At 49.5% G+C, this 13,067-nt stretch overlaps 2 protein-coding genes across 5 annotated transcripts in view; both read right to left on the bottom strand.

The window, feature by feature from the left end:
- CD58 (CD58 molecule) overlaps positions 1-5,982 on the bottom strand; it is a 48,417-nt gene extending 42,435 nt beyond the window's left edge. For both annotated transcript variants that reach the window (XM_045546905.1, XM_045546904.1), the window contains exon 1: positions 5,661-5,982. In XM_045546905.1, the coding sequence (XP_045402861.1) occupies positions 5,661-5,727 (67 nt within the window). In that variant the 5' untranslated portion in view covers positions 5,728-5,982. The remainder of the gene's footprint in view (positions 1-5,660) is intronic.
- A 3,252-nt stretch (positions 5,983-9,234) lies between these two features.
- The window catches only part of IGSF3 (immunoglobulin superfamily member 3), an 87,463-nt gene continuing 83,630 nt past the window's right edge, over positions 9,235-13,067 (bottom strand). For all 3 annotated transcript variants that reach the window (XM_045546909.1, XM_045546907.1, XM_045546906.1), the window contains one exon: positions 9,235-12,371. In XM_045546909.1, coding sequence (XP_045402865.1) covers positions 12,121-12,371 — 251 coding nt within the window. In that variant the 3' untranslated portion in view covers positions 9,235-12,120. The remainder of the gene's footprint in view (positions 12,372-13,067) is intronic.

The following is a 13,067-nucleotide window of genomic DNA, read 5'->3' on the forward strand; positions in this document are numbered from 1 at the left end:
AGTAAAAAAAAAGTCAAGAGTCTTTAAAAGGACCCACAAAACTTTACCTACAGGATCCATCCCCAACTACGTTTACAACTTCACTTCCTACCACTCTCTGCCACAACGGTCTCCTTGAAGTTCTGTAAATGCTTGAAGCCTGTCTCAGAGTCTCTAAACAATATACCTGGAATGCTCTCCCCCAGATAGCCTTGTGGCCTGCTCTCTCACTTCCTTAGGTCTACGGTCAACTGTCACCCTATAAAGAGACCCTCTTTGACCACACTATATAATGCTAACCACCAGAGAGTTGCTGAATGAGCTATTATATATCCACCCCATGGAGGACTATGCAGCTATAAAGAATGGATAAGGGTGATATCCACAAACTGATAGGGAATGATTTTCCAGATGTATGGTTAAGTAACAAAAACAAGAGACAAAAGAGTATATAGAGTGTTACTTTGTTTAAGGAGAGTTAGAAATAAACATATATATCTATTTATAACTGCAAAAAGAAACAGGAAAGATAAAACAGAAACAAATGATATCTGTTACCAAGGAAGGTGAGGAAAGGACTTCTCTGAGCATATCTTTTAAAATAGTTTTGATTTGAACCAAGTTAATATTTTACATATTTAAAAAAATCAAGGGAGGAAACCTAAAATTGAATAGAAACAGAAACAAATTAGTGCAACTATATATCAAAGTGATAACATGATCACACAGAAGGAAAAAAGAATCCAAGTAACTTTTAAAAATGATATTCTATACATCTTCATTAGGATATACAGGGGCTCCCTGATGTACAATGGGGTTATGTCCTGAAAAACTTATTGTAAAGTTGAGAAATCATAAGTCAAACTATCATAGGGCAGGGACCATCTGTACTGAAGAATAAAAGGAACTGCAAAGAAATTGGCCGGGCGCGGTGGCTCACGCCTATAATCCTAGCACTCTGGGAGGCCGAGGCGGGTGGATCGCTCGAGGTCAGGAGTTCGAGACCAGCCTGAGCAAGAGCGAGACCCCCCCATCTCTACTAAAAATAGAAAGAAATTATCTGGCCAACTAAAAATATATAGAGAAAAAATTAGCCAGGCATGGTGGCGCATGCCTGTAGTCCCAGCTACTCGGGAGGCTGAGGCAGTAGGATCACTTAAGCCCAGGAGTTTGAGGTTGCTGTGAGCTAGGCTGACGCCACGGCACTCACTCTAGCTGGGCAACAGAGCGAGACTCTGTCTCAAGAAAAAAAAAAAAAGAAATCTTTTACTGTATTTAGTGAGTTTGTGGTTGGTAATGGCATTGGTATAGCAATTGTTACACTACTTTGTGTTTAATGTAGATTAAGAAAATACACTAGTACTACTAAGAATAGAGTTCTCACTGTGGGAGAAGGGAGATATAAATATGGAATGGCGGAAGAGGCAGAAGAACTGAGTTACTGGATTAGTCTTAGAGATATCAGGAAAAACTCATGACTTTGCAAAAACTCTATTTCTTAGCTTTGAAAACTGACAGGGCTGAGAAGCAATGACTCTAGTGGCCTTGAGCACATCTAGCTCAGATCTTGATTTCTACATACCATTCCCATTAAAAGAAACAAGGAAATCTAATGATTCTGAGGCTGGTACAGGAAAGCTACAAAATGAATCCAGAACATCTTTGTGTGTCAGAAAGAAAGGAAGTGCCCAAAACCAGACAGGAACATAGCAAAAGGACACTGAAGATTAAAGGAGTTCCCACTTATCAAATTTGGGATCACTAAGTATTGAAATGGATAATGACAGCAATGTTGTCTTAAAAAACAAACAAACAAACAAACTAAAAAACAGGAGTCCATACTAATGCCAAAAAAAATAATAATGGATGGGTGTGTGTGTGTGTGCACAAAAGGTATTCATTATTGAAGAATGTAAATTAATAAATGTACATAGAAAAATACCTGGCCCAGAGTCTTCAAAAATGGTGATGTTATAACATCCCAAAAAATATTGGCAACAGTTTTAGATTAAAGAGGATTAAGGAGCCATGATTGCCAAAGTAAGTGTGTGATACATGACTGGCTTCTGGATTTTTCTATCAGAAAACAGTATTGTATCAATGCTATTAACATATTTCCTGACTGTGTAATAATTCTGTGGCTTGTTGGAGAATGCTTTTGTTCTTAGGAGACATATGTTGAAGTATTTAAAGGTAAGGTACCATGAGGTCTGAAAATTCAAATGGTTTAGCAAAAACAAAACAAAACCCCAAAAAAAGTGGTGTGTGTGTATGGACAAAGTAAAACAAATGTGACAAAACATTGACTGGAGGAAAAAGTATGTAAGTGTTCATTGTACTATTCTTCCAAATGTCATGAAGATTTTAAGTGTTCTAAATTTTTGAAAAAACTTAAAGGAAATATTAACCACTTCCATCACCCCCCACCTTTTTTTGTTTTACTAATCTTTATACCAGTAAATGCTTACTCATCCAGCATCTATGTATTTATTCATTTATTTACTTACTGTCTCTCTCCCTCGCTGTGATATGAGCTTCACAAAGGCAGGGAACTATCTGTACCTCGCTGTATCCCCAGTCCTTTGTACAGTGCCTGACATACAGTTGACACTCAATATATATTTATTGAACAACTGATGATCACAATAAGCCTATGAAGTAGGTATATCATTATCTTTTCCCTTAAAGGGAAGGTACTGAGATAAACAAAAGTTAGGTAACTTGTGTAAGTTCTTAACTCAGGACTTGTAGGGGTGGGGCCGGGGCCCAAAGCCAGGCATCTGACCCTGGAGCTGATGCTGTCAATCACTGTGTTTGGCAGCTCCACTAGTGAGGCAGGCTCAGCTCTCAAAGGGCTGACCATTATTACCAATAGAAAGAGGACTAAACCACTCAGTCTTGTCCTCAGTTTAAGGCCTACGCAGAGCAGCTTATCAATACATACCTGCTGCATGAAATGCCCTCTGAAGGAATACATGACTTAGGTGGGAGAGACCACCATGAAGAGACTGTTTAAAGAATCTTTTGAAGGAAGTGAAGTGGAGCTTAATGCACAAACTGGGTTTGCCGTGGAAGAGAGAACACAGGTAGAGGTGGCAGTGACCAAAGGTATCCAGGAAAGACAGACGAGCTTGTCTGGAGGAGCGTTACCCCATCCAACCAACCTCTGTGTGCGTCTCTTCTTCCTCCTTTCCCACAGCCACCAGCACATATACCCACCACAGCTCTTGGGCCCTGGGATGGTAGTCTGCCCTGGTTTCCTGGACTTCCTGCCTCCAGTTCCTCCTGACTGCAATCCTTCCTCTTTATTGCTGTGGGATTGTCCTTCCCAAGCACATGGTTCTGATCCTGTCAGACTCAGAAACAGACGCTTTGCTTGCAGAGGCGAATCCAAACTCCCAAAGGGGACATTCAGGGCTCTGCCATGGGGCCTCAAGCTCCCTTGGGCACACCTCTCTGTCGCACCGAATGACTATCATCCAAGTTCACCGTGCACATGCGTGCTCCCTCATTTTTCTTACCTGGTCACTTCTTCTGGAAACCTTTTCCTGCAACATCACATATCCACATACCACCTGTCCTCGAAGGCCAGGTTCAAATACCCATCCTTTCATGAAGTCCTCGCTTCACAAAAGATACTTGATTTCACAAAATATACTCCTTTCTTCCCTCTGCACTCCCACAGCACTTTATTTTTAACCTCTCTTACAACACTGACTTCTTTACCTCATCATATAGGTTCTTTTGAGCATATCTCAACCCCTCCCCTCTAGGCCGTCTTTCATAGGTGTAGTACCTCACGGACATGCAATAAACCTTGACCAAACCAAGGCACGGGCAGGGAAGACTGATCTGGTAGTCAGGTACCAAGAGCTCACCACGGGGAAACCCTCAAGTAAAGGCGAGTAACTCATCAGGGTGTTAAGGCTATACTCCAGGGGTTTGGCTATGACCTCACGAGGGGCCTGTGTGTGGAGGGGTGGAGGAGGGTGGAGGGGTAAAAATGGAGAAGTCGCCTACTTCACGGGGCTGTGACGATTCAGCCGAAGAAGAAAGATGGAAAGGATGAACACAGGTCCGGACACTAGTGCTCTTATGTTTTGGAGGGAGGAGAAAGGAGCAGCGGTCACACTGCTTAGGAATCCGGAGGTGAGGCTGCGGCCCCTTCTCGCTGGGTGGCGACTCCGAGAGGCCGCCCCACAGCCAGGACCGCCCGGCGGCGCCCGGGGACCGCGGACACGCCCAACCCGAGCGGGGACGACCGCGCGCGCGGAGGACCGCCGGGCCTCGCTCTCCGCGCAGGCGGGACCCGGGACAGGCGGGACCCCCCGGACAGGCGGGACCCGGGGCAGGCGGGACCCCCCGGACAGGCGGGACCCGGGGCAGGCGGGACCCCCCGGACAGGCGGGACCCGGGGCAGGCGGGACCCCGGGCAGGCGGGACCCGGGGCAGGCGGGACCCCCGGACAGGCGGGACCCGGGACAGGCGGGACCCGGGGCAGGCGGGACCCGGGGCAGGCGGGACCCGGGGCAGGCGGGATCCGGGGCAGGCGGGACCCCGGGGCAGGCGGGACCCCGGGCAGGCGGGGGGACCCCGGGCAGGGGGCACCCGGGGCAGGCGGGACCCGGGGCAGGCGGGACCCCCGGACAGGCGGGACCCGGGGCAGGCGGGACCCCCGGGCAGGCGGGACCCCGGGCAGGCGGGACCCGGGGCAGGCGGGACCCCCGGGCAGGCGGGACCCCCGGACAGGCGGGACCCGGGACAGGCGGGACCCGGGGCAGGCGGGACCCCCGGACAGGCGGGACCCGGGGCAGGCGGGACCCGGGGCAGGCGGGACCCGGGGCAGGCGGGACCCCGGGGCAGGCGGGACCCCGGGCAGGCGGGGGGACCCCGGGCAGGCGGGACCCCGGGCAGGCGGGACCCCCGGACAGGCGGGACCCCGGGCAGGCGGGACCCCCGGACAGGCGGGACCCCGGGCAGGCGGGACCCGGGGCAGGCGGGACCCGGGGCAGGCGGGACCCCGGGGCAGGCGGGACCCCGGGCAGGCGGGGGGACCCCGGGCAGGCGGGACCCCGGGCAGGCGGGACCCCCGGACAAGCGGGACCCCGGGCAGGCGGGACCCCCGGACAGGCGGGACCCCGGGCAGGCGGGACCCCCGGACAGGCGGGACCCGGGGCAGGCGGGACCCCGTCCTGGGCGAGTTCACGCGCTGGGGAAGTAGTTTTATGTTCCGCTCAAGTTCTTGGCGATTAGCAAGAGGCTTGAGAAGTAACCTAGGAGTCACTCGAGAAAAGTCACACCCTTGCAGACGAGCACTGGGCGGCGAGGCGAGCCCGGGTGGCGGCAAGGGGCCTAAGGAGGGTTCCCACAGAGAGGGAAGAGCCCCCAGACAGCTCTGGAAAGGACAGAGAGCTGGAGTCCGGTCCCTTTCCCACGGTCAAAGTTCCTTCTTGACAACACGAGGGGCTCTTGGAGATGAGATGGCAACTTTACAACTTTTTCTTCCTGAAAAGGCTCCCGCTGGCTGAGCTGCCCCTGACACTCCCTACCGCCCCCCTCCACCTGTCCCCGGCCCGTAGCCGCCTCGTACCCCGCCTGTCCACCCTGCCCCGAGCCCTGGGGACAGCCCAGGAGATGCCCAGTTTCCGCCACCGCGGGGCGTCGGGGAAGGCTTCACTCACCTAACCGGAGCAGCAGGTTGAACAAGAGGACCCCCAGGGTCCGCCCTGCGCCACCCCATGAGACCATGGCACGACGGGCAGGACTCTGCCCGGGACCTGGCCCAGCGCAGTCGCCAACTTCCGGTTCAGCCTAGGCGGGTTGTCACAGGCAGGGCTGCGGGCCTGGCGCAGTGGCGCACGCCGTCGTCCCAGCACTTCGGGAGGCCGAGCGCGGGGATCGCTTGAGGCCAGGAGTTGGAGGCTGCCGTGAGCTACGATGACGCCACTGCAGCCTACCCCAGGCGACAGAGAGGGACCTGGTCTCAAAAAAAAAAAAAAAAAAAAAAAAGTAGGGCTCCGCGGGCCCGGCCAGCCCCGCCCGCGGCCCGCCCCGCGTCTGCGCGCACGTCCGCCCTCCCCGCGCCGGCTCCGCCCGCCTTTCCTCTGTCCGGGGCGGTGGTCCGGCCTTCCTTTAAAGGAAGAAACGTTCCTTCCTGCTCAGAAGTGGCTTGCGTTTTAAAAACCAGATGTCTTCGTTCCTCCCGCACTTCCAGCGCTTTTCCTTAACATTCGGGGCATGCTGGAGGCAACTCCATAGCTGGAGGTGCAGGGTGGGGCTGTAACCCCCCCCCCCCCAAAGCTGCGCCCCACTAGGCTGGCATCTGCGGTGACGTTAGGACGGGGCACTGCATTCCTTTCAGTGCTCTGGGACTCTGGACAAGACAGCCTCTTTGAGCCGCTTTTTCTTCAAACATTAAAAGGACAGGGAACAGTTTTAGACAACTGTTAGAATGTGTGGGGTTCCTGGTGCACCCCCCCACCCCGCCAATATTCCCTTAACCCGGAGCTGGGATTTCCAGATTTTAGTTTCTCCTGTCTCCGTTCCTCTTTGGTTTTCCCTCTCTTCCTCCGTCTCAACTGTGGACTTTCCCTCAGATTAGGGTGTCAGATGCATTATTCCCCTCATTATTTGGCCTCCCAACAGGCATTTATAACTCTCCCTCTTGGTTAGCCTTGATTGGGCTTGCCCTTCCCTCAAATCCATCAGATCCCAAACCAGCTCTGTTCCCAGCACCAGCTCCTCACATCAGCCTCCCTGTCTGCCCCTTTCTTGCAGACAGAAGCACCAGAGTTGCCCCTGCCCAGCTGAGGGATTTAAGAGAACTCTTAGTTATCCTGTGAGCAGGAAACTATTTTCACAAACAGGACTCTCTGATGTCCAAATAAACACCAAAACACATTGCAAGTTGTGAAACTGAGTGGAAATGTGCTTTCGTGTTGCCATCATCTCCATTATCCTTGGGTGGGACAAAGTCACTCAAGACACTTGAGCCACATTGCAAGAATTCATGAATTATTTTAATTAGCCACAAAATCCTAAAAGGTATCTCTATCAGTGAAATTTCTTGGACCAGTGTCCTATACCACGAAGCCTGCTATCTTAAGACATTCCCTATCATCTGTAGATACTGGGAACACAAGGCAGGTGCAGTATGTGGTGTAAAATGTGAGGAAATCAAGTTTCTCCTCTGCCAGGTGCAGGTAGGAACTCCAGCCAACTTGGAAAGGTAGGATGGGGTCAGACCTTCAGACACTGGGGAGCCATAGAAAGGTTTTGAGCTGAGAAACGATATGACAGCAGACATCTCTTCAGCACCCAATATAATCCAGGCCCTGTGTTAAGAGCATTACCTGGATCAATTTAATTACTGTCTTTGGTTTTACAGATGAGGAAACTGAGCTTCAGAGAAAGTAAATGACTTACCCAAAGACACACATATAAGGGGAAGAGCTGAGAATCCATCTGAGGCCAAGTCCAAAGCCCCCATCCACTCTTACTCTTTCATACAGGAGCAGGATGTAATAACAACTTCTGGACTGGCAGCTGTGCTGTCATTCAGACTGGGCAGCAAGTGCTGCCAAACCCCTCAGGAGCAGTGTGGAGGAAAGAACTGCCCAGTCACCTGGGCAGGTCAGGGTCTCTAGGCACTGGGTAAGGAATGATTCACTAGGCCTTCCTTGGTTGGACTGTCCTCCCACCAAGGAGCAGTGCCAGCTCTTTCATTAAGGGAAATGCTGTGCTTCCATCAAGCATTTTTAGAGGCACTTACATGTCTGGTCTAGCAGACTTCATGAATCAAAATGGCTCAGGAAGACTGGACCTGTGATGTATTAGGCAGACAGCCAAAAAGGCTCCCTTCATACACCGAGAACTTGCCACCAAAAGGAGGGCTGGACATATTTTTCATCCCATGACCAGTGTTATGAGGTCCAGTTTTATCTTCTTGTCACTGTAGATAATCACGGATGAGAAGGTAAGAAAGGAGGGCCCATTCAGTCTGTTCAAGAGGCTGGGGCTGCTCTTCCTAGCATGTCATTCATACGCCTGCTCTAGTTTCTGCCAAGCCCTTGGAACTACTCCCACAAAGCTTAGGAATCCCAGAATCTACTGAGCAAAACACTGCCCCTAATCCTGCATAAATGTAAATTGTCATTTTCATTGTAGCCTCATGGGGAAGCGTACATTCACTTCATTTATATAAACACTGCATTTGCACAAAGGGCATAGAGGGGTAATCTTATTCCATAATACTCTATTTCCCTTTTAAAAATGTTCCCTGGCAGAAAGAGAACATTTGAAAAAAAATAGTCAAAAATAATACATAAGACTTAACGTGGAACCATTGTGGGTACCCAAAGGATAAACAGTCACAATTTCAACTCCTGGCCAAGCCAGCAGCTGCAAGAAGTTGATAAGGATGCAGCAGATGTGGGAGCGGAGGAAAGCACACATTAAAGCCTTTGCAAGTCCTGGACTTAGGAAAAGAAGGAAAGAAAAGAAGCACCTCCCTTTCCTTTTTACTCTCTGTTTAGTTCCTTTTGCATGTCCTATGAATCTTAAAGAATTACAGATGGGTTCTCACTAATCATGTGTCACCGCTATGGCTTTAATCATTCTAACAATCTCACTTTGCAGATGTGCTAAACTCCCCCCCCCACTGGAATTGTGCAGAGACTGGTGTGCTGTGCAGTCTCATCGCACAGAAATGTACAGCTCTTGCTTTTCCCTCCATCCTGGAAAAACGCTTGCTATTTCACGGCCCAGGCAGTGCTACATAGTTTGAAAAGGATGGTGTGGTCCTGCTGCAGAGGCCGTAGAGGCCCAGGAGAGGCTGCCCCATGTTCCTGCTCTCTTCCTCATCAGCCTCCTCTCACCCCACCCACCAAAAAAAGGGAGAGGTTATAAGATCTACATTCTGAACCTACCTTTCAGGCTCCAGGTGTGTTGTATTGCCCAACTCTAGGGGCAGCATAGCCTGGGCAGTCAGGGTGGGGGTGTATATTTATTAGGATGCATTTCAGCAGATGACAGCAAAGTGTCTTGAGGGAGAGGTGTTTCTATCATTTGTACAAGGGCACCACTGAAGCTGGGCATGGGGCATGATGATAAAGGCTGCCAGTAATGGACCTTGAGCCTAGCAGACCAGTGTCAAGGGCAGAACTGCAGGCCCTGACAGCACAGTTCTGCAGAGGAAAGTGGCTGATAAAGTGAGGGGAAAGAACGATAGAAGACTCCAGTAAATGTGAACAGCCATTATTTTCAACATAATTTACTACAGGTCTCTGAAGTGTATATAAAATGTTTTAGTGCAACATCTTACAAATAGTTTTCCTTTAAAAAACAAAAACAAATCAACAGCTCTCTACATCATGCATGGGTAGTCTTCTTACCCTATCTCTTTTTTTCTTCAAAAATTAACGCAGAGAAACGATTGTTTGAAAAGAATATGAAAACTTGCTACAGAAACACCCTGGTGAAAGAGGGTGTGGTCATATTCATGTCCTGGAATGCGCCTAGCACAGTGTAGTTTTTCATTAATGCAACATTGTAGACGTAGATGAGTCAAGAGAGAGTATTCAGCAGTTTTCCTCTCTTGTCCTCAGAAGACTAAAGCTCCAGTAGACAATGTGCAATGAGGTCTCGCAGCCACTGGAGGGCACCATTACCATTCATCTGACACCACATGTCCATAGAAATGGCCAAAGAAAGTAGGTCCTGCGGTTTTTCATAGAAAGCTGGAAAAGCTTAACCATCATTTGATGGTAACCCCCAGCCCAAGAGAAAATGCACAGAAAGAGCAATTATTAAAATACTGGCTTCGGTTTCTTTTTTCCTTTCAACTTTCCTGTAATTGCTTCACATATTTAGATACGTGCAGCACCTAGTTTTCAACTGCTGTGAACCAATTCAAACTGAAATCTTAGTTACACATCCCAGTCCCAGCCAGCCCTCTGGCATCCTTCCAGTCAGACAGATGAAAAGTCAGTCCTCCTCCCGCATTGACTCAGCCTATAAATTAGGAGTCAGCAAATTCCCACTGAAAGCCCACATCCCTGAAATGAAGAAATGGGGCAAAAGACCTTCTTTCTTCATGACTGAGCCAATTCTGTACTTCTAACATGTTGGTGCAGCATAATAAATGAGAATCAGCATGTCGGGCAACAGCAGGATTAAGGTGGCGGTCTGCACGCTGTCTCGTAGGAGAGTACTGGTGTATCTGCGAGGGAAAAGGCAAGTCTGCGTAAGCCTGTCAGAAAGTAGCTGAGCAACTGCCTTGTTCCCCTTGGCCTGGCTCAGCAATGCACCTGCTGATCAGCCCAGGCCGCCTGCACGCCTCAGATGAGGATCGGCACCCACATGGCCTCCCCTGGAGCCTGTTCGTTCTCAGAACAAGGCTTTGCAGGAGTCTCTCTTGTCAGACTTAGTTCCAGAATCCCAGGTAGCTTTTTCCAAATTGGGACCCCTCTTGGGATTCGAGGTGCAAGTTCCCAGAGGAAGGGAGATGGCACACGTGGCCAACAAAATGTGGGGAACGAAGGGCACAATAACATCTTCATGGAGTGAGCAAAACGAAAATATCTGCAGCCAGTGATGCTCCAGGGGGCCGAGCATCTGGCCCAACAGTGGAAAGTAACAAGGTGACACTGGCCCTGGTTGGGCTTCAGGGTCATTAAAATACAAAGCCACCATAAAAATGAACAACAAAATAAAAGTATTTAAGAAAGGGAAAGGAAAAAACCTGCACAGACAACAAATGTGATCACTCTCTGCTGAGACTAGGTAAACCGAAAGGATTGCAAAAGGCTGCACCTGGACCTCACCTCCGCTGATATTCTCACGGCCGTGAGGTAGGGAGAGAGAAAAGCTGAGTGAGGAAGACATCAATATCACTGAGGAAAATCTGATTGGAAGGAAGGAGAAAAACCTAGTCTTCATACCTCCAGGGAGGTAGTTACTCCTCTGCACTCTCCAACATCAGGCCCTGGAAACCCCTTTCCCCACCTCACTGTCCCACTTGTCACCAAACTTAGTGTTGGACAGCCCAGCACCCTCCATTGGGTGTATACAGTGGCTACTTTGGCCCCTGTGTTCAGCTCAGGGCTGTCGCCTTTTCAGGTTCACTGGACACTTTCCTTTAAGAGTTTGGCAAAGCACCTGAAGACAAAAGCCCACCTGCTCACAGTTATCAGTTAGAGACTGCCCTTGCAGAACAGATCAAGCCAACAGCCAGCCTTTTATCCCTTCCGTCTCTAATCATTGGCTTTGATCAACCTGAAAGTCAGTAGCTGCTAAAAGCAGCCCTCTGCCCACTTTAACTTGGAAAGTGTGTGCTGTCTGGAGCTTTTGACCCGTTCTTCAAGACAGTTTTCTTCTTTTTTTTTTGGCAAGGATGGGATGAAGCCTTTTTTTGCCTCTCTGGCAGACAGGCCGGGCACCATCTACTCCTAATGGGGTTATACAGGATTTCTCTTGTACATACACAGTTCTTTGAAGCAAAATTCAATGCTTTCATCTTGACTACAAAGTGGTTCCAACAACTGCAGCCGAGGGAAAAGATAAGATACAAATTTTGCCCACACTATACACAATTTTCAAGTCCTGTTAAGAAAGTAAAAAAATGTTTGGGTATATTTTGATCCATGGGTGGCATTTTCAAATATGCAAAAACAAAAAGTCTTGGAAGAGATTCCTTCTAACTAGAAAGTTCATCCTTCCTTTTGCCATCAGTTTTATGTAAGAGAAATCCGTCCACAACAGTACGGAATCCAAAAAGGGGAAACCAAAGGGATTTAAAAAGAGTACATTACAAAGAACGAGAACCCCTGTAACATCTGTCTGAGAATACTAGAGAAATCAGTGAGTAGATGTGGCACCTGGAGCTACTCACTACATAAACAAAAACAAGAAACCTATAACTGCGGATCACATTTGCGCACAAATAGCTAGCCAACCACGACTGCCACCGAGAGGCAGTCTGTCTCTGTGACTGATCAGGAACTTTGAACACTTTTCAGGTCTGACAATTTTCTGCACGGGCACTCCAGAGTTTGGGTGCTGCCAGCTGTCCAATCACAGAGCGAGAGGCAGCAAGGGAGAGCCTCAGCTCTTCCATGGCCGACATCCGCTGGGGCATCCCCCTTAGTCTATGGCCCCAGGGTGGATACTGAGCACCGGGGGCTCCAGGCAAGTGGGGGAGTAGTTGAGGTGCGGCTCCTTGATCCACAACAGGGGCACTCCATTCTTCCCATCAGAGTTCTTGCTGGAGTTTCGGCTCTTGAAGCGCACCAGCAGGATGGTGATGATAAGGATGCCAAAGATGGGGAAGGGGTAGAAGAAGACGAAGTAGAAGAGCGCATCGTTGGAGCAGATGATGGACTGGAGGGTAGGACCTGAAAAGGACCACAAAGGAGACAAGACAGTGAGAACTGAGAGCCTGGACTGTCCACATTTGATCCTGAAGACCTCGCCCAACCCAACGGAAGCCACTTGGTGGCACTCCCACAGCGCCCTGCCTTTTTCCTGCTGCCGCTAATGGCAGCAGAGTACCCTGATGTTCCTTTTCTCACAACACACCTCTCCCAATTCCCAGCTGTAAGTTCCAACAAAGCAACGCTTCCATTTTCCACTGAAATCCATTACTACTGCTTGGAAAGCCATATAACAAAACGTAACATATTGATTGTGAACTCAGTGGCATCTAGGATGGTAAAGAAACAGCTCCAGTTCGGTCTGAACGTCCTGCGCGGTTATATTTCACATGTACCTGTGTGCTTTGTTCTGCTACAAACCTCCTCCTTCTTTGGGGTTATGACACATTTCCTTCCTGCCAGCTTGAGAGCGGTTTTACCAGAAATGATGCTTACCTGATTAACGTTATCAATTAAAATGTCATTATGGACCATTTACAAATGTCCACAGTGTGTCTGTGGCTGCACAGAACACAGTGTTAGGTTCACTTGGAAGAGGATAAAACTAGATGCCCCCAGACCCTGGTTGAGGGATGCTCCATAACTCATTATACCTTGGCAGGAGCCTGGCCTCTGGAAGCCTGTGTTTTCTCTGTAAAATAAGGCTTCTGGGTGATC

The sequence above is a fragment of the Lemur catta genome, chromosome 3 (assembly GCF_020740605.2).
Source record: "Lemur catta isolate mLemCat1 chromosome 3, mLemCat1.pri, whole genome shotgun sequence".
Lineage (NCBI taxonomy): Eukaryota > Metazoa > Chordata > Mammalia > Primates > Lemuridae > Lemur > Lemur catta.